General features: G+C 41.9%; 1 protein-coding gene across 3 annotated transcripts; it reads right to left on the bottom strand.

Moving 5' to 3' along the window:
* Positions 1 to 132: 132 nt before the first annotated feature.
* LOC121180506 (synaptogyrin-1-like) lies at positions 133 to 20,400 on the bottom strand. 3 transcript variants are annotated; one of them, XM_041035978.1, is made up of 4 exons: positions 20,017 to 20,400; positions 6,966 to 7,203; positions 3,989 to 4,134; positions 133 to 1,707 (listed from the first exon to the last, which is right to left on the bottom strand). In XM_041035978.1, the coding sequence occupies exons 1-4, from the start codon at positions 20,116 to 20,118 to the stop codon at positions 1,492 to 1,494; spliced, it is 702 nt and encodes a 233-aa protein (XP_040891912.1). In that variant the 5' UTR covers positions 20,119 to 20,400; the 3' UTR covers positions 133 to 1,491. The 3 variants fall into 3 exon arrangements, with proteins under 3 accessions (XP_040891912.1, XP_040891913.1, XP_040891914.1); XM_041035979.1 differs by having other exon boundaries at positions 1,567 to 3,724; XM_041035980.1 differs by having other exon boundaries at positions 1,567 to 3,715.
* Between the last annotated feature and the right edge of the window lie 810 nt (positions 20,401 to 21,210).

Genomic DNA, 21,210 nt, shown 5'->3' with positions numbered 1-21,210 from the left:
GGATGTTCATAGTTGCCTCATCTGCAGATTTACTGAAATAAGGTGGAAAACACTAAAAATAAATAAATAACCTGCAGTTCTTCAGTGTAGTAATTTGTCTGTAGGCCAGCTGATTTTGTGTCATTTGGAATGCTTTGTAATGATGTCAAATACTTGGTTTTATCCAGGGTTTTTTTTTGTTTTTTATGTGCTTGAGGACAAAAACAAGATTCAATTGAGCAAAATTCAATTAGCTTTACTTAAACCCTTAAGATGCCAAAAGATATCTGTGATCCTGTGCATGTTAGGTATATACTGTATGTCGCCCTGTGTTCGTTGGATTTTGCTTGGCAGTCAGCACTAAGGCAACAATTGAGGAAACAAAAAGCAGGTTCTTCAGGGAAACGAGAAAACACAAACATCCGTACGCCAATTAAAAACAAAAACAAACAAACACAAAGACACACTCCCATTTCACAGTTGAGGGGATTCGTTGCCGGTTATGCCACCCTGCTGATATCCTGTAATGCACCTCTAAGGAGTTTCGTCAGCGGAAACTTGCCTTGTGTCTGTTCAAAAATCAATTTGCTGTGGACCTGTGTTTGCATGTGTGTTTATTTGAGGGTGTCTCAATTAACACTGATCGCAGTCATTTTGCTGACTGACAGCAGACCTCAGAAGATGAAGGCAATGTGGTCACAAGCATTGATCTGCTACAGTGTGACCGTTTCTGCAAACACGTGACCTCCCACTTGTTTCTAAAGCCCTCAACCGTGCTTAAGACCTCCATTTGACCCCAGTGCCTTTCCCCATCCCACAACTCATTTCTCATGAATGTCCTGAACACTTTGCTGTTGTTCTACCTGCAGACTCACACGTGATCAACCTTGTGTCCCACCCCTTGCGTTTACCTGTCCCTCCCCAACATCTGGAAAGTTGCCCAAGATTTCCAACCTAGAGACAAATTCTATTGTTTGTCCTACAGAAACATGTTTGATAACAGAAATGGCATAGGTATGAAATGCACTGTCTTGCCTCTGATCACTGAAGGTCACACCGGTTAAAGAGCATCGGCTAAATGCATAAGTCCTTGCATACGCAAAAAAATATCAGTGGGTCCAAACTGGCACAATACTGCATTGTTTTGACCCAGTGTTACTGTTATTCTCGTATATTATGGTTGGGCTATAATATGGTAACACTGTTTTTTTTAAACTTACATGTCACCATTTGTTACTGATGGCCAATAATGTGTGCATCTTTTGCAGTTTAAAACATCATATGTACATCTGGATGTTTTGTATACCTAACAATACATTTGTAACAGTTTGAGGGTAAAACCTGAACTTGTGTCTAACACCGGGGCAAAACAACCCACTGGTCCTGGGTAAAGTTAACCAGTATTGCATCAGTTCTATATTGGCCCATAGAAACAATACAAACTGCTCTAAATTAGACACTTTAGGCAACATCCTCCAGATCCTCCCCACTACGTATCTGCACCCCAACATCTCAGTAGTCCTGACGCTGGTAGCCTCCGGTGCCGTCAAAGGCACCGTCGCTGTTGGCCTGGCCCCCTCCTCCTCCTGGGCTCTCCAGGTCATCCCCACCGAAGGAGGTGTAGGGGGCTCCAGCTGCATCCTGGCTGGGGTCTGTGTATTCCTGGGAGAAAAGGGCTGAGTCGGCCCCCAGCTTGTACCTCTGGAAGGCCAGGAAGGACTGGCCCGCCTTGGATAGATGATCAGAGACGGAGAAGGACGAGATGGCAAAAAAGGAGCATAGATGGTGATTGAAAGGTGTGGAGATAAATGTAGAAGCAGAGACGCAGTGGAGTTAAAGCAGAGGGTTTGGGAGAAGAGAGGGAACAAAGAAAGAGAAGGAAACTGGTTAGTTGGCTAGAAAGCTTGTGAAGCATATTAGATAGTGAGAGTGAGTCATTTAGTCAGTCAGAGCAGGTTAGTTCTTCGGGCAGCAGTGCAAAACAAGCTGTTTATCTATGGTTCAGCTCAGTAGTGAGGAACAACAAGTTAACACCAGTCCAGTCCACACTGGAATTTAAGTGTGCATATAAACTGAGTCTGTGTGCATTATTAAACAGCTGAGGCTCTGCCCTGTACAACACCACAAACCTCACTTTAGCCATTAATTAGAGATGTTTCAAGACAACAAGGTACAGAAGCCATGTTTCATGAGTACACAGAGCAAACAAAGACGCTCACACAGAGAGCTGAGCTGATTTAAACTCAGCGTTCTGGGAAGTTTCATGAGGATGTTTTATTTTCTGTTGCATCTCAGCTGACCAGATTTTGCAGACGCTGCTTGAACAGTTTTGACTCTTTCAGTCTGAATCACCGCTCTGTCTTTTGTCCATCACATGATAACACGTCTCACAGACTGAATCCTGAATATTTCAGATTTTTTGTTAGTATGGATGTGGAACATTTTAGAATAGTACTTTAGCAATAAAACTTATTTATGGCTCAATAGCATGCACAGTTTGAAGGCATAAAAATCCCCTGAATATGCAATAAACCAGTGTAATACTTCAGCTAAACTGTTTTGAGAACTCCCTACCCAAACTGTGGAGTCAGTCTTAAAAGGCTATCAAAGAAAGGACGTGCATTGATAGCTGAACATTTTAGGAAATCGTTTTTTTTCTGCTTTAGGAGATCTGGTTGTGGTATTGATTTTTTTTATCCAAGTTTCTGCCCAAATATCAATAAACATATTTCCCAAAATGTCCAAATCTTCCTTTAAGGTGTGGAGTCATGGAGTTACAGATAAGGCTTTGAATACAGCTTCATCAAAAATCAAAAGGAATACAAAACCTTTACAACAGTGTTTTAAGATATGAAATGTACTCTGACAAATGTATAAATATTCATTACAAAGATCCGAGAAATAACAAGGTATTTAAACAAAATTATTACCAAGAAAAAAACCTCTCCCCTCGATAACTATGACCCCTTCAGCAAAAAGACAGCGCACCCATCATTGTGTAAACGTTCATGTTAATGATGAACAATGAAGCGGGAGCCTGTCCTGTAAACTGAGACGACATTTGTTTAAGGGCTTGGTAAGGGTTTGGTGGTGAAGCTGCAGCTGCCTGCTTTGAATATGAAGTAAACACTGGGCAAAAACAGAAAACCAAACAGAAAACCATGTGGCAGAAGGAGAACACACAACTTTCCGTGACCAAACCTAGAGTTTAAGAACCAAATATTCAAACATTCAAATATTTTCTTCATTTTCTGACTAATATTAGTTTTTGGAGGATTACAGGGATTTAAGTGGGTGTTTCAGGCGAATCTCAGCATTAGGCCATGTAACTGTTGAGTCACTGGTATTGATCAACCATAGAGTCAACCCACCTGCACATACATTATCATTATAATGTGCTTGAGTCAGGGAAATTAATTTTAATGAATTTAATTAAACTATTTTAGGCAAAAAACATTGAGCAACATATTACTGGCGACACTGATGGTACAACTTTTCTTCTTGCTGCTGGATTACAAATACACTCACTTTCAGCAGCATTTGATGTTATTATGTGCCATTAAACAAGTACAACCACAGACAGGGAGTGTGTAGAACCAGCTGTAGAGGGTTAAGGAAGCATGGTGAGGTAGACAGAGCAGAGTCAGACAAAAGGCTGATCAGGCTGAGGGGGGAACAGCTTGGTGTATTCCTCTTCAAATGACACATTCTTTAACTTCTCCATAGAGAAGAGAGCCTGGGCGCCCTGTTGGAACAACATCCACACGCTTATGAGTTCACATGTACACAAACACAAATTAAAATGGTCACATGCATCCACACACTAACAAAAAAAGTCAGGAGTCAGGGCATACACCTTTATATAGCCCAGTGGCTATACTGGCAAGCAAAGGAGGGAGAAAAAAGCGAATCACAAATTTTTAGGTGTTCAGTTCCTTCTTAGGTCACCCACAGCACTGTGCCACACTTTAAATACACTGTAAGACTGATGAGGTGTACGGGGCCTTACCCAGGTAAAGATGGAGAAGAAGGAAAAGGTGATGGCTGCCCGGGCAGCGTCACCTCCCTCCCTCAGCGGGTTGTCCTCATGCTTGGTCACCTGCCACTGGTTGGCCAAGAAGCAGAAACCCACAAACCACATGAAGGACCAGAATGCTGGAGAGAGAGAGAGAAAACACAGTGTGGAAATAAAGATAGACACGTAACAAGACGCCACCCGAAGTACAGTATTTTCTCATGACTTTCTTTAGGAGATAAATAGGCTCACATAGAAGCAATGAAAGTATTAGTAATTCTGTTCAATCCATCACTGGTTTAAAGAAAATCTCATTTTAGGGATGAAACTGTTAAAGGAAGGGGTCTGGGAAATATGCTCAGTTTCAATCAGCCAATAGATTTTCCCCTCATCTGAATCAAGGGTCAAAGGACAGAGAGCGTCATGTGATGTTTTAATTGTAAAGCCCTCTGAGACAATTTTGATTTTGGGGCTGTAGGAAAAAAAATAACACCCTGACTTGACACTGATATAAGTGTGTATAAGGTGGAAAGTAAATTAATTATCACCAGCATAACAATGAAGAAAACTCTGGAGACAATTGACTGAAAACAGCAGCAGGAATTACCCCTAAAAGTCCTATCCTGATGGCCAGTGGTGGGAACCAGAGTTATTAGGAGATTTAAACACTATCCTACTGCACACCCACTGCAGCTGAACGAGTGGTGGTGAAGAAGGAAACAGATGAAGCTTATTCAGAAACATCCAGGTCCGATCAAGACACATGTACCAGCTGTTCCCTTGCTTCAGTGAGGCACAAAGCATCTCAGAACGCTGACATGGTTGGAGACAGAGCGAAGGTGTATGAGTGACGAAAACAGGGAAGGAGAAACTTGTCTATGACAGGAACGGCCTCATTAACTGACTCGACACTTGACTATCTTGTCATCGCGTCTGAGCTCACTGCTGTAGCAGTGCAGTAGAGAGGGAGAGGAAGTTGCTGTCAGAGACACCTTGTTAGCACCAGAAGAGTACTCCTCTCCTTATTATCCCCCTCACATCTCCTCTCCTTTTGTTGTGATGATAACCTAACTATGTATGTCATTTTTTTTTCTGGATTGAAAAGAGTGCTCACATTTTCTCTGAGGATAGGGTATTTTAGGGCTTTTGATCAGCTGGAAAAAAAAAACTGCACAGGAATAGTATAAGCAAACCATGACCCCCCCCCCCCCCCTCCAAAATGCTGTTTTCTAGCAGCATAAAAATTTTATTACTAGTGTGAAAGCATAGAACTATATGAGTGTGGGAGAGCATGTACTGCAGAATGATGGTTAAAAACCTAATATGACAACAGCAGCAGTACCCATCAGCCCGAGGGTCACTGTGTGTTTGGAGCGTGGTCCACTGCATGACACTTTGTATTAACTAGTTTGTTCCAAGCATATCTTGGCATTTACTAGAGTAATTTGAAGAGTTATTCCTGCCTGATTCCAACTGTAGCTTGCCACAGTCGTGTGTGTGTAAAGTCAATGTTTGTGCCCTTCCATTTTACTTCCGCTTTTTGAAGTCGATAGCATTTTGGCTTCATCTTGTTCTACATGTAACAAATTATAACTCATGGATGCAATGCAGTATATAGCACAGTATACAGAAACTCACTTCTAATTGTGGTATTTATACTGCAGTCTATGTGTGATATCGCAGTCGTATGTGATTTATAAAATGAGTAAGGCCAGTACTTTATATTCCACTGGATGCAGCTGATTCTGCCTCTCTCGACTCACCTCTCCATCTTTGTGATTGATACGGCAGGCAGTTTTTTGATCAGCTCTGTTAGCACCTCCCACAGAAGCTCAGAGTGTGTCGGTACCAGGGAAGCCTCTTTTACCTGCAGCTGCTGTCATATAACTTCTAAATCGTGGTTTATCATATGAAATGTGTTTAGTCATGTACTTCAACGTTTAATGCCTGGAAAACGGCCTTGTCCAATCATAACTGGCTTACTAAAGACACTAAAAAGTCAATGCCATGTTTGAAATGAATTATTCTTATGCAATAACGTTTTAATTCATCTATATCGAATCCCAGATGAATGAATGTCATTCATCAGGACTCTGCAGAGCTGTATAGAACTACAGAACTGCTCTGTATAACTTCATTCAAGCCTGAGCAGTGAAAGTTTATTAAGGTTTAAATTGGTCTCATCTGGCTTTATCTGACCAAGATAATCTATTGAATCTCTACCCCAATGCTCTACCTCATGCCAGCACTAACTATCGTGTGGCTCATTAATTAGTAAATTAGGGACTGCTGTGTGTTGTGTTACTGTGAGTCCCGCAGCCTTCTCTTTATAGATAAGCTGCAAAAATTGGACATGTCTTTTAAACTCATTTCCATAAAAAGTGAAATCCTTAGGATATTGAAAGACTGATTGGATATGGTTGGCGTGCTAATATTCTGGATATGTTCCTGCAGTCTGTAAATTTTATTTCACAGCAGTAATGTCTTTCAGCGTTACAGCGGGCTGGAGAACTGCTTTGGTGGGACACGTGATCTCTGACTGCCTTGTATTCATTTATTTTATGATCTTTTAAGTGTTATTGCTTCCCAGACTGTTCAGCACTTTGTGAATGTGTTTTGAAAGGGTCATAGAACTTGAAATAATTTATCCCAAGTTCATGTGCATCCATTACCCTGCACACAGTGCCTCTACACCCCTATTCATCCATCCATCCACCTCTCCGTTCATGCTGTGTAGTCAACATTTCCTCTTAAAAGCTTTAAAAAGCTTCACCCTTCTGTAAAGAGAAAAACATTCTTGGCTTACATGCTCAAAAAGTTTAGATTTATCTCAGATGTTAAATATAGGTTAAAAAACATTTCACTTAAAGATAATTTGATGGATTTTTTTATCTGAATCCAAAACATCTAATGGCTCCTTCTTTATTGTGGCTAATGATGAAGTTAAAATATGTCTGCATAATGTGTTTACCTGACACCCCAATATCAGTCAGCACAGCTTTCTTGCGGTCTTTGACGCTGGTGATCTGGGGGAAGTACACATCCAGAGCCAGGAAGGCCATGCAGCAGAGGAAGGCCATGGAGCCCATAAAGACGCCATAATTACAGGCGTTCTGGTTGCGGTTGAAGATGCAGTACTCCTCCACTTCTCTGGGACTGTTGATATAGCCCTCATTGGCGATGCAGCCAAAGATCACAATGGAGAAGAGCTGCAGAGAGGAAGAAAAGAATGGATGGGACCGTGAGGGAAGAAGTGAGGCAGCGCTCTGTAGCTCATGGTCCTGTCAAGGCATTTGGATAAATGACCAACTATCAAAACTGGCAAATATCAAAGCAGCTGCTGATTGATTTTCTGTCTTAACTGATGAAAAAGGTCATTAAAACTTATGTAATGTCTTAAGTCCAAAATAGTTACACATAAGTTTTGAGAATTCATTCTGTTAATTGGCTTCACTACAGTTTTTGAAATTTTACTGCTTTGATTTTTTTTTTCATATATTAAGCCAGTGTTGGTGTTACTGTATGTCTTTACAAAGACTGTGTTTGCACTGTGCATGCCATGATCCCATTGTGTGAACTGTTCCTGTTCATAAAAGCTCTTTACAGCCCACAAGAACACCACCTGCTGTAGTCAGATGGTATATTTAGACTGACTCTGTAATTTATGAATAAGAAAACACTTCAGCATGACACTCTCAGCCCATAATGTCACGACAACCCTGCAGGGGGAGTTTCATGAATAATCCCTCATGTCTTTTTCAAAACAATTTTGCCCAATGTGCCTCAGGGTTTTCTCTGCAAATATGGACAAATTAAACCTTTCTCTGCTATTCTGCAGTTTAATATGGCAGCTACTGAGCACACAATGATATGAATAATACACATTATGATGTTTAGTGAAGATCTCATGTGAATAAAGACATCCAGGCTATTTCCAATTTGGAAAAATAATCTGTCTGTTAAAGGTTTTGCTAAAATAGGCTTCCATCTCATTTTGTGTTTTTCATACTGTGGACCTTGGAGTGGCAGAGGACCACACACTGGTGACTGATAAGTAACTTGAGACATTTTGTTCCACGTCACCTTTGCACTGAAAATGACGTATTTCAAAGACATGTTCAAGTCTTCTGTATTATTTTTGACACAAAAACCTTGGGAATGTGGATTTGGTGGTAATTAAACTGGTGGATTACACTGTCCTCTTGTGACTCTTGGCCATATCAAATCCTTTTTATACTAAGTCTTTAATTAAAAAAATGCTTGATAGTGAGTTGAAATGCACTGCTGGGCAGATTTTGTCTTCACAGCAGTGGAGTGTCTAAGGTGGAGGAGGGAAGACAACAGTGACAAAATGGAGTCAATGAAAGGAGGAGGTTGCTATGATAGCATGTGATCCCTCGCTCCTTTACACTCCTCCGCATCCCTCTCCTTTCTTCCTCTCTCCTCTGTCCTTTTACTGTCTCCCCTCCTGTCTGCCTGTGCCTGCAGGAGTGGAGACACAAAGCGCTACAAAATGGAGTCAATAACAGGAGCAGGTTACTAAGATACCATCTAATCCCTCTCTCCTCTCCTCCCTTCTCTTCTCCACCCTTTCCGAGGTCATAAATATGAGACCACACACACACATGCAAACACCCACAGTGTTAGTATTCCACCCTGCAGTGTGGTGTAGCAGTCTACTTTGTACTTCAATTGATAACAGCGGATCAGACAACTCCATCCGACTGACAATCCCTCAGGCCAAACCTCTGGGGAGCTAGTTCTGTCTGGATGAGGCCGAGGCTGAGTGTGTTTATGTCTGTAGTCTGTGGTGAGTGATGGATTCTGAATATATGTGTGTGTGTGAGACACAGAAGAGAGACAGAGAGCTAGAAGTGAACCTTGGGTTGGTGGACAGTTTACCCAGCTGTCGTGTCTGTATTTGTGTGATAAATGACAACGATACAAAGGGAGAACACAAACACAATAGACTGTACTTCCACTGACAGCCCTGTCCATGAAGGCCAGTAACCAGGCTGGGTGGAGACAGAGATGTCAGTCAGGATGGGGATCACAGCACAGTTTTTCTCTTTCACTCTTCTTTCCTTGTCTATCTGCTCTCAGGCCCCTCACTTTCTTTCCACTGTCTGCTCCACGCTTGGGAAAGCACGTTTTCGCTGCTGACACTCAGAGCTCAACATCTGAAGTGCCAGCTGGAGCGGAATATAACTGTGTTTAAAGTACTTGACACAGACTTTATTTCCAGGCTAAGATTTTGAGATTCAGTCCATTTGACTGTGTGAGGGGAGAAATAGTTAAACATCGAGTCACCTTGCTGTGTTAATGGGTTACTCTTTGAAGGAATTCCCCATTGTCCATGCCCTGTTTTATCCCAGTTCTGGCCCAGTTAATACCAGTATGTGTGACTGTAATCCTTTCTCTAAGACTTTGTATATGAGAACAAAGAAATCTCAGCTTAAAGTTCACTTCCTCCTTTTAACAGAACTTTTTTTCTGTTCATTGGCAAAAGACTTCAAGTGACAGAGATGTAAACAGAAACTTTCCATTTAAACATACAGTATTCAATACTGTTCTAATTCAGTCTTTTAATCCTTCATGGGTGAAAAATCTTTCCAAAAGGCATCAGCTGACTGTATGTCTGAGTGACTTCTGATATGAGTTTTCTCTCTTAAAGAAAGCAGAGAGCATGCATGACAAACTGAAACCGTACGTTAGCAGGCCTGCACAGCCTTTCTGCTTCCTTCGCCCTCCCTCCGTTCCCTTTCTTCCTCTCTCCTCTCTGGCCCCGTCTCAAGCCCCATGCGCTCCCCTCTCCATGGAACGACGGATGTGTGGAGGAGGACAGTAAACACCTCAATCCCTTCCTTCATCTACCTGCGCCCTGCTTCAATAAGGGGGGAAGATGATGAAGAGATGGAGGGATTGCAGAGGGGATGAGCGGAAGAAAGCGTTGGGGGCAGAAGGGGTATGGAGGCGGTGCTATTTTTAGACCGGCTGCATCATCGCTCCCTCTCTCCCTCCCTCCCTCCCCCTCGTCTTCTCCCATCTCCCCTCGTTACTGGCCTTGCCTCTGCCCTCGAGTATTCTTGAGAAAAATGAGCGTGCTCTGACACACACACACACACACACACACACACACACACACACACACACACACACACACACACACACACACACACACACACACACACATACACAGTTCAAACAAGCGCACAGTTTGTCCACTGGTTCACATGCCTGGCTTACTTTAAGATTCAGGCCAGAAAACACAAAGTCACACGCACACATGAACGAACACATGCGTGCGCAGTAAATCACATGATGTTGGTGGTAAGTCAGAACGCTCTGTCTGCTCAGAATAGTCATGTTATAAACCTACAAAAAAAAAAAAAACAACAACCCACATATACTAAGAAGAAAAGTGGCCTGTGGGCTTATGTTGCTTCTTTAGTTCTTTTCTTTCTTCCGTAGAAAATAGTTCTGTTTTCTACTTTCCTGCTTTTTCTTAATATTTCCTCACCTACCACAGACACAGACGCTCTGGATTTGAGGGGATTGTGTATGTATGTATATTAAAAGATTTTTATTGGGGTTTATAAAGATTGTTTTAGTGAGAAACAGTTTGAATTTTCACAATATCTAAATTTAAACAGTTTCTCTGCTTTCTGATGGACTTCTTAGAGGCAGTTCCAAACTGAGCAATGAACTCACAGTTGTCCTGAATGTTTAAAATACAGTCTCATCACACAGTCCCTCTGTCTGTACAAATAAGAATATAGCTAACACAATCACACTGACCCACCCAAACACATGTTCACTGGCCATCGTCCATGATTTTGTTTCGTGCATTAAGGCAAATAGCGAATAATTTTATGTCCTGTATAATTTTATTGATTTCTTTGTCACGAGCACAACAAGTCTTTTAACTAACTTGATTCAACTGACTCATTTAACAGCAGTAAATCGCTTCCAGTCAATTTACTGGTTTGGATTTGATTTGACAGAAACGTTGCCCAAACCGAATGAACAGAAATCTGAAGTGTTTTTCTGTATCCATGCCAGAGAATCTCTGCTGGCTCTGATGCATGGAAAGAAAAATGCTTATGCTAATGAATGCTAATGCTAAGCACTTAGGGATGAGTAACTATTAGGCTATCACTATGTTACTGTGACGCATTACATAATCATGTATGATTTCAACAGGAACTATTGCTGTTTTTTTAATGTGTCTATTTTTGTATTTTGGCAGCTAGACAAAATTAACTGATATTCTGAAGGCTGAGACTAATGCTTCAGTTCCTATAAATCCATAAGTATCATTCTAAAGAGCATCCTGTGTTTGGCTCTTTAGTTATTGCGATGCTAATTAGAGCTAGAATAATAAATCAGCCAATATTAGTTTACTGCATTTATGTCTGCATCAAAATATGTCAATAAGTAGACAATTAGACTAACTGACAAGAAACTGCAGGCTAAAAATTATATGTCTGAGATGGCATAGTTGTGTTGGCTTAATTTACGCTCAAACGACTTGGTTTGCAAGTGAAAAGCACAGCAAAGCCAGTATTACACAATAAAAGCGTGGATCTCTACCACTAATAAACATTCAGTGTTGGTGACTCTGTGTCATTTGTTTCTACAGGAGCTTGCTACTGCTCCGATCCGCTCCGACAGTGTCGGGGTGACAGCGTAGAAAGCGCCTTCGCGGTTGAGTTCCACATTTCTCAGAGCCCTGGAATATGCGAACTATAAATTGTAAAGAGTGCTGCACTGCCACCGTAGTGTAGTTCCACCTTTGTGACGCACTGCTGTCGCAATCGATGACGTTGGTTATGTGGCTGCGTCTCCCAGCCCTATCCAACTGTCGTTTGATGTTTCTCGAGAACCGCTCATCCAAAAACGTTCGCAGTCGACACGGCGCTTCCTGGGATCCTCAACAATCCACACGAGAGGTCTGAAGTCGATCGGATGAGTGGTTGTCGAGAAAATCGAAGGACAGACAGACAGTTAGACAGGCAGAGATTCCTTCACTTATAGTTAGATGCAGAAGGGAGTTTGTTAGTTTCTGTAACAAGGACAGCAGGACCTGCAGGGCCACTAGTTTTTAGTGGTGTGACATAGTTTGGTTTTCTGATGCTCCCCTGCTAAACTCCACTGGGAAATAAACTCACCACCAGGGACTCTCTTTCTCTACAGTACAAGCCTCTAATTTCTACACTCTCTCTTTTTCTCGATTTGCTCGTCACGCAAACACCAAACACACAAATGCCCTTGCTTGAAATAGGGATTGGTTTTGGCATGACCTAGTTCATTGGGTTTGAGAACACACGTCGTCTTCAGGGTCACAATTATATTTGCCGTCACATGGCAGGGGGCAGATTGAATTACTGAGCCTTTTCTCCGGCTGCCGGCAGAAATCCAGCTGGGTTTGTGTCCGGGTTTGTGATGGCTGTAGCAGGAGCATGTCCATATTGCCAGGTGTGGTGAGAGCCATTGTTACACGTAACATGCTTAACAAACAAAAAATGCTAAATAAATAAATCACACACAAAAATGTGTGTGACAAACGAAATGCGGTGGATACTTGAACCCGCTGCACCTAAACATTCCTCACTTGCTTAGGAGGCATGAAAAGTGGAGCATGTGAAACAATTTCATATCCTTCACAGCCTTTTTTTTTTTTTTTTTTGTCAATACATGACTTCTTTAGGTGTATATGTGTGTGTGTGTGTGTGTGTGTGTGTGTGTGTGTGTGTGTGTGTGTGTGTGTGTGTGTGTGTGTGTTCCCTCGGCCCTCTGATCCGTAGACAGATCACAAGGTTTCTGGGAGTGATGAAAGCAGGCACTGTGAAGAACACCGCGTGAGTTTCTGATCTTGTGACCATCAGAGGGTCAGTTACAAATTGAACATTAAGGATGCCGACTGCCAGAACAATGTGTGTGTGCGTGCGTGTGCGTGCGCACGTACGTGCTTATGAAACTTTGTGCATGCATGCGTAAAAGCATGTGCTTCCTCCAGAATCTCCCTTTCTCTCTGTTACTATTTTTCTTTAACTGCCTTACTTTTCTTTTTTGCATCTACCTTTCCTGTCTTTCTCTAAATTTAAATCGGAAATTCTTCTGTCTGTTGATGGGTATATGCAACACACACGCACGGCTAACAGCCATGTCAGCCACTAGGTAGGCCAAAATCACATCGGTCCAGTCTGGCTCATTGTGAATGATTTAGAACTGCTGCTGTACTGGCTGAAAAGCCTTTTGAAAGCCATTGTAAGGACCAGACAATTCAGCCGGACCTCATATCACCCTGGTATTCACACTGTACCTCACACAAGCTCCTGTATTAGAAATAGCCACGCACATACACACAGCAGACCATAGCCTCCCACTGCGTTTGGTCCAGGGCTCTGTGACAACGGTCTTCATCAGAGAGCGTTCACAATCAAGCAATATAACAAACGTCATCCATGGAAAAAATACTGGAAAACCGAGTTGGTCTACCTCTTTGTTGACTCAGTGACTGATTTACAGAGTAAAATGATTTTCACCTTTAAATTTATAAAGCAAATTGACATTTTTAATAAAACTGCAAAGCCAAACTGTGATTAAACTTCAGTAATATCAGTCTTAACAAGGGATTTACTCTCAGATTTGCATTCAGCTTTCAAGACTTATTTAAGTTGCTTTTAATTTCCCTGCCATTGTTTAGAGAATGGTCCACAGGTAACAACTGAATTCCTGGTTTCAAAATTCTTTAAAGAAATTTACTGGTTATACCAACAAGTAAAAATTAATTAAGAAAAATATTATTTGCTTTAACAAAGTCAGATTTTGGGACTCAAAACTGTGAAACAAGTGGTTGAAATTCAGATTTCTGGAACGTCTACTTTTAGTTCACACATGTAATGTAAAGATTAAGCCCACAGAAGTCATTTTTGGGCTAAGGCTGAGCAATTATTTGGTTAAAGTTGGCTGCATCACATAAAGTTGTGTTGTTTGGCATTTGTCAAATGGCATCCTAGCACACACCGACTCATCACACGGACAGAGGAAGTAGTCAAGGCACAGTAACGGGAATCTGCCAATCACGGAGCAAACGTGATGAACGTGGCGGCTGCTTTCTGCAGTGCTGACAAAATGCTGGGAAATGGGGCAGTGGTGTTTTCTGATGAGCGCACACAAGCCACACCCACAACGTCACACATCGAGATGCGATGGGAAGACAATGGGTGCGTCATATGCCAGACACGCTTTCGGATGGTCTCTCTCAGAACGTGACAGAAGTAGTTGCGTGAGGAATATAAAATAAATAAAAATTAAAAAGATAGCTACTCCCGCCCTTCCTGCCCACCTGCCAGGTCACTACGTTAAGTGACGTCACCGGAAAGTTACATAAATTGTTCAGCCTTTCAACAAGTACTTCGGCTGGAGGATTCTGACACACTGGATTTGTACCATTCAGCCTGACAGCCCCCACACCTTTTCTTTATGCTATTCTTTTCTAATGCTAAGCCATAGTAGGCTACTACAGCTAAAAACACCTTATGGAATAAAGCAAATGAAGAGGATTAGAGATGTGCACAAAAGAAATGATCCCCTGAGAAATAAAATTAGAATTCTCAGAACTCCTGAGCCCTGATCGCCGATTTCTCACTCCACACTTCCCCCGTCATTATTGTGATATGGAGATTTCAAGCTTTTGTTGCACCCATAATAAGTTACTCCAGATATGAACATCAGCTAAATGAAAAAACATGATAACCGTTTCAAAGCAACAACACCGGAAGAACCAGCCAGCTCGGCACGGCATTATGTAACATTCATCACTGACAGATGACAAAGCTGTAGATGACAGACAAGCAGAAACCGGATCCTCTATAAAAAAAAAAAAAAAAAAAAAAAAACAGAAAATATGTGATTTTCTGCGATTTGTTTCTGATCTGCTGTCAGAGGCAAACAAAACCAAACTGACAGAGAAGTGACTGGAGTGAATGATCAGCAGTGAGTTAACCGGACTGCTGAATAATACAGCATCACTGCTGGAGGATATTATATACTGGGTATGTGTATGAGGATGTGTGTGGGCTTATTGTCTGCTGCAGCGCGTTGGCCTGGACTGGGGATACCTGATTGCTGCTGTCACCATGGCAGCAGCTGCTCATATAATGAGAGAGAGAGTGAGTGAGAGAAAGAGAGAGAGAGACAGTGGTAGAGAGAGGAGACCTCGTCAAAGTACAATTCAAGGAGAGTCACTGCAGTACCGAGAGTACACAATGAGACAGACACAATCACAAGTCCATGACACAGCGACTCTCTCATCCACACATCTATACTTTTTTTTTTTATTACCCCTTTCCATTTGAATTTGTGAGAACAGGATCGGAGGAGTCCAGAAAACAAGGCCGTATCTCTGTATGGAAACAGACGGTTCCTCAATCTTGTAAAGCCGAATATAACAGAATCAAGTGAGAGTGGAAGTGCATCTGGACCAGTGCTCACTCAGTTACTTATGCATGTTTCCTTATCTATGAAAAAATAAGCAGTTTCACTGCATGTTATATCATTTTCAAACCTTTTCAAACGTTTGTGCTCTTTAGTCCATCTGAACTGGACTCGGACCGCGCTGAGACTCTTCTGAGGAAGGAGTTTCAACCTGCTCCCAAATGAATTCTAGAGCGGTTAATTTCTTGCAGGAACATGATCCAACCTCCATCTGTTCCACCTACAAGCCAGGAGCATTTTGCATACTGGTTTGTGGATGAGCAAAATCGAGAGATGCTACCAGCCAGCCAGAGAATGAATCAAGGTCTGACCTGAACTAACAACAAAGTATGTCGCCTTTATTGTGTTTATATATATTTATTTTACCCCCTCCATGCAGACGTCTGACCAATAAGCAGAGCGAATATTCTCACATGGCTGTTCTTGATGCATTTGTGAAAGTTAAACCAAACCAAAGGGGAAACGCAACAGGTTTACCAACTCATGCACTGACTCAGACACAGCACACAGACTACAGGTTTGGAAATACCCTTCAAACACCGTACCAGTGGGTTTGCCACTTTTAGCCCATTTTCTATAAACGTTATTTGCATTACACCCGACCATTCTGCAAACTGTGCAAATCTGCTTGAGCTGTGTGATCTATCAGGGTGAACAGTGACGACTATACATTTTGATAATATGCACAATATTCTTTGTCATATCCTGCTACTACTGATCAAAGGTTTTGAACCCGTGTGTAGTAATTCTTTACATAGTGTCCTACTCTTTCCTCTTCCGGCTCCCAGGTTTCATCATTCTCTTCATCATTGTAAACTGTCTGCCGGTCCCATTGTCTGACTGAAAAATCCATTTCTTACAATTACATTGCATACTGTTTGATCCTCTACCTTTTGATCCACTGTATGAATGTGCTACCCTGCCATTGTACTGGGTGTGGCTTAGTGAGTCAGACCTGCTCTCTGTGTCTGTAAGCTCACTGTTAGTCCAGCAAACACCCACAACGGATTCTGAAAAATTTAACAGCTTTACTAAACTTTCCCACTGTACTTAAGCCTGAGGATGCATGTGATCACATCATCTGTATTAATATTCATATATACAACTATCAACTGGGTGTGTTTTACCACAAAAAGACAATACAATCTATCCCTATTACAGTATGTAGACCAATCAGTGGAGAGTTTAAGTTTGAGTCAGTGACAGTGACCAGCCAAATGCCAAAATGTTATTAACAATCCGATCTGACAGGCAGTTGGATGATACTGTAAATGTTCAATGCAAAAGTACAGGTTTATTTAACCGCAAATATGCAAACATATACGGCACGTGTTCACAACATGACTACTGCAAGCACATAAAGCTGCGTATACAATGCAAACATGCAGCATGCATCTTAAAGTAGCTCAGGAACTGAATTCTGACATGTAGGCACTAACAGACACTGAAGTGTGTGTGTGTGTTTCTGTTTTACATGGAGGTGACAGAATGTGCTGCACTGCAGTCTGTGTGTTTGTGTTGCTAATATCAAATAGTTACTCACCAATTACAAAATCTCTTGACCTCTGAAATGCTAATCATCACCACAGCTAAATTTAAAATGTGAACCCACGTTGCTTATGTAAGAGCATTTCACTGAAAGAGAAAATAGCAGAGCAGTGGAGTTTTCTTCAGTAGCTCACAGTTAATGAACCTGTAAATCAGCAGCATCTGATGAAGAATGAGCTGCAGGGGAATCCTATTATATTACTACTACTATCTATGTGTAGTGCAGAGGTGGTTGTCTCAGATTTTGGACACATTCAGACAGTGAGCGAATATTTGCTCTTCTTACTCTCTCAAAGAAAATCATGCACATGCAGCAAATATCACTTTCTTTTTTGCACTGGAGCAGAGTTAAACTTTGATCTGCAAATTCAGCCGGCAGGCAGACAGACAGACACGCTGCTTTGGGCATGTTGAACTCCAAAAGTAAAAATGCTTCTTTAGCAGAGTCAAGCACAAAGCAGAACTAAACACCACATTTAGGTGCATAATGGTTTGATAGATGTTTTAAGCTGCCCGGGCAATAACCCTAATTCTTGAACAGCAGCAGAATTTAAGAAACTACGCTCAAAGCAAAAAAAAAAAAAGCAAAGATACAAGCTTCAAAAGTTACTGCTCTTTTAAATACAGATCAAAAGTAGAACGATGCTTGGCAAATCAGGTTTGACCATGTTTGGTCTAACTCAATGAGTAAATTCAATTTTTTTTTTTTTCATTTAGAAAACGATCACACACAAGGTGCGCTCCATCTGTCACTATGTTTTTTCCTCCATCCATCATGCATCATCACAGACATACTGGACCGACTCCCTGAGGCTGAATACTCACACACACACACTCATTATCACCTCCACATACAGCCGTCCCAGGTCAGAGGAAGTGGGAGATAGAGACAGAGAAAAGGGAGGGCAGAGAGAACCTTCAACCACCATTCAGAAACTACTCTCTTCCTCTCTATCTCTCCATTCCTGCCTGTCTCCCCCTTTCTGACACACACAGACACACACTACTGACGTCCCCCATCACCAAATGTTTAAAGTGCTAATAATTTCCTCCCCCACAGTCCACAGCAGACTGAGTATTAGCGCTATCACGCAAAACATCACAACTCAGGCTGTGGCTGTTACTATGGAGACATGTTGTTGCTCTGGTGACACCTAAGGGGCAGGGCATCTGACTAGGGCCCATAAGGACACTCCACACCTGTGTGTGCGCAGGTTCGCATTTTCATCCGCATATTTCTTAAAGTCAGATGTGTAAAAATGGTCAGACGTGCAGTCAAACCTCTGACGCTGAACACCACAGGCGACACGTCAGTGCTGAAACAATCTGAGGATTAGTCAATTTGTCCAAACAATAACAAATTAAACAACAATACTTTTCATCGTGATCACAATCATTTAAGCCATTAATGAAGAAAATACACCAAGTATTTGCATTTGTAAAATGCTTCACTGCATTAATATAACATATAACTAAAATATATGTATGTAAATTACTCTACCCATGAAACACAAATTCAGAACTGAGAAAGCTACATCTGGTGCTTACATGACTATGATGTCTTTCATGGTTCATTGAATGGCCACATGACTTGCCCTCACAACAGCTACAGAGCTGAGGGGTTAACACACTCACAACATATTTTGACACTTCTTTCATGTGGTTTTAATTTCACTGATACAGTTCATGTTGTAAGGTTTTATTTAGTAACAGTCATACTTTTCAAATTAGTCATGAGGGAAAGTAATAGATCCATATAGAAACAGCTATGTAACCATAGAGCAAAGGGTAAACTGTAATTCTAAAATTCTTTTCTTTTACTAAATTAACCAAGAAGTACACTGAGATGTACTTCCTGTTCCCTATCTTAGTAATAAGTCTTGATTATAAGATGGATGATTTGGGAAGCAGTTTAAAGTTTCATGTGACCCCATGTTTTCAGTGGGATTGCGAAGAGACAGAGATGTTTACTGTTTTTCTGTGTGCACTTCACAAAAACCAGCTAACTTGAAGAGTAACTTCACACATTCCAGGCGAAGAAGTGTAAACAAAGTGAACTGGTGGCATCAGACAGAGGGAATGCAATCTGCAGATAGTGATCACTGAACTGATTTTTAAGAATATATCTGACAGTTATTGAATCACCTGAGTGAACGCCATGGAAGGAGTGGCAGAGATTCTGCTTGATGATGAAAGAAAACATTACAATTTTCCATCAGTGGCTTATAGTGTATATATCTCTCCTATTTTTATCCTTGTATCTTTGTATTCCTTGTCCCAGTTGAAGGTGATGATGTGAGCATAATCTGCTAAAACACCGCTTGGGAGTGGAGTGGCCACTTGGTGTTTTGGAGGCTTTTGTTTCCATCTGTTTACTACGCTTCCTAAAAGTGGCCGCCTACTGTTGCCATTTCTTTTACCTCCCTCGGGGAGGTGAACGGTGGGCAGTTATTAAGAAATTCTGAAATTATTTGTTGTGAAGTCCTTTGTCTTCTCACTATGCACATTAGAAATCATTTGTGGATAAATAATACATTATCTAAAGGCAGTAAATTAATAGGGCCCTTCTGATGAGGAGCCTCTGTAGGCCTACATCGGCTCACTATATGAAGACACAGCAAAAACACACAAGAGGAAAGAAAAAAATATATAACATAAATATATATATAATATATATTTATATATAATACATATATATGATAAAATATATTATAAATTCAGATGTTACTGAGTAGCAGGAGACCCCTCAGTCCCTGGAGGAAATGTATAGTTTCTCACTTTGATATGAAGCCTTTCTGGGCCCATTATAGCCTTGATTAAGAAATAAAAAGGTCATTCAAACCCCAGTCACATACTGTATGCACACGTTACTGTCAATTAGGGCTGGTCTGTGCAGCCACAGTTGCCTCGTAGTAAGAAGCAAACTTATTTTTCATTTTTCTGTCTCTTACTGTACTGGAGCGCTCACTCACCCAAGACACTATGCGGAGAATGGTCTGAGGTTGCTGGAAGAAGGTGATGGGGTCGAAGGCTCCTCCGGCTTTCCCAGCTCCGTATGCCTGCATCCCCTCCATGGTCCTCCTCCTCTCTGGACAGCCTCCTCTCCTCCCTGCTGCTGGTGCAAAGGTAGCCTACAGGGTGTTTAGAGCACCGGGCAACCGACACGGAAAATCCTCGAATCTGCCTCCCGTTACTACTGCCTCTACTGCCGCTACTGCTACAAGGACGGATGCACGTCTCCCCCTTGGCTCCTTGGCTCACAGCCTCCTTCTGTTCTCCCCTGTTGTTGTTTTTAATTTAACCTCTAGATCCCCTATTGTCCGCTTCGGTGTAGCAGGGGTATAGGAAGCTGTGTGCCAGTGTTGTGATGATGCTCTCTCCCTCTCAACGCAGCGGCTGGTGGTGAACACGTGAACGCGCCTCCGTTGTCACGCCTCGGACGGAGCGCTCCTCATCCGAAGCACACTGGTGGTAAAAGCCACATGGCGAGCACGCGCACGGGTATTGTTTTTTTAAGAGGCACAGGTTTGCCATGAGGAGTCACGCGCTCCCCCACTTGGGCTTTTCGGCCCCAAACAAGTAACAGACAGTTGAAGGAGACGAGTAAAACAAGTTCATTCAACCAGGACGTAGTTAGTCATTAAAGCTAAGTTATATAACTAACATGCCCGAGTGTGCGCTGGAAAGATTAGATGTTGTTCTAAAAATGTCTGATATCCGCTGTAACCACCTGATAATGAATTAGAAAACGATAGGGTGACTTTAAAAACACTTCACAAAATATAAGTCCGTGTCAGAAATAACAGATTTGTGATGCTGAGCAAAGAAATCCCGCCCTCTAGTGGTCTCCTCGGGTTTTGCTGTCGAAAACCCGGGTCCCTCTTACCACAAGTTGGCCTTTCAGGCAGTTCGTACTGTACTGTACCACTCTGCCCGATCAACAAGCTTCACCAGTAAAACGGTTATATTTAATTTAGAGCTATGGTTGGAGTCTGGACACACCGATCTTCCCGACGGTTTAAAGAGGACTTGCCTGACAGACACTGACAAGGGAAAAAATACCACTCATTTTACGTCCTCGCAACCAGCACGAAGCTGTCATTGGCTACGCGCTGTATGTGCTCGCTGGCTGGACCAATGAAACCCCTCCGTGGCTGGTTGCTAAG

Source organism: Toxotes jaculatrix, chromosome 4 (genome assembly GCF_017976425.1).
Source record: "Toxotes jaculatrix isolate fToxJac2 chromosome 4, fToxJac2.pri, whole genome shotgun sequence".
NCBI classification, from domain to species: Eukaryota; Metazoa; Chordata; class Actinopteri; family Toxotidae; genus Toxotes; species Toxotes jaculatrix.
Note: the sequence above shows the minus strand (reverse complement) of the source record. Positions and strands in the feature narration are given on the sequence as shown.

Bases quoted from the DNA above. Each gene is read 5' to 3' on its own strand.
- LOC121180506 (XM_041035978.1), bottom strand. From the start codon at position 20,118: ATGGAGGGGATGCAGGCATACGGAGCTGGGAAAGCCGGAGGAGCCTTC. The intron at 4,135-6,965 runs GTAAACACATTA...CTCTCTCTCCAG, and splicing joins GACTGATATTGGGGTGTCAG to CATTCTGGTCCTTCATGTGG. The intron at 1,708-3,988 runs GTAAGGCCCCGT...CATCTATCCAAG, and splicing joins TCTTCTCCATCTTTACCTGG to GCGGGCCAGTCCTTCCTGGC.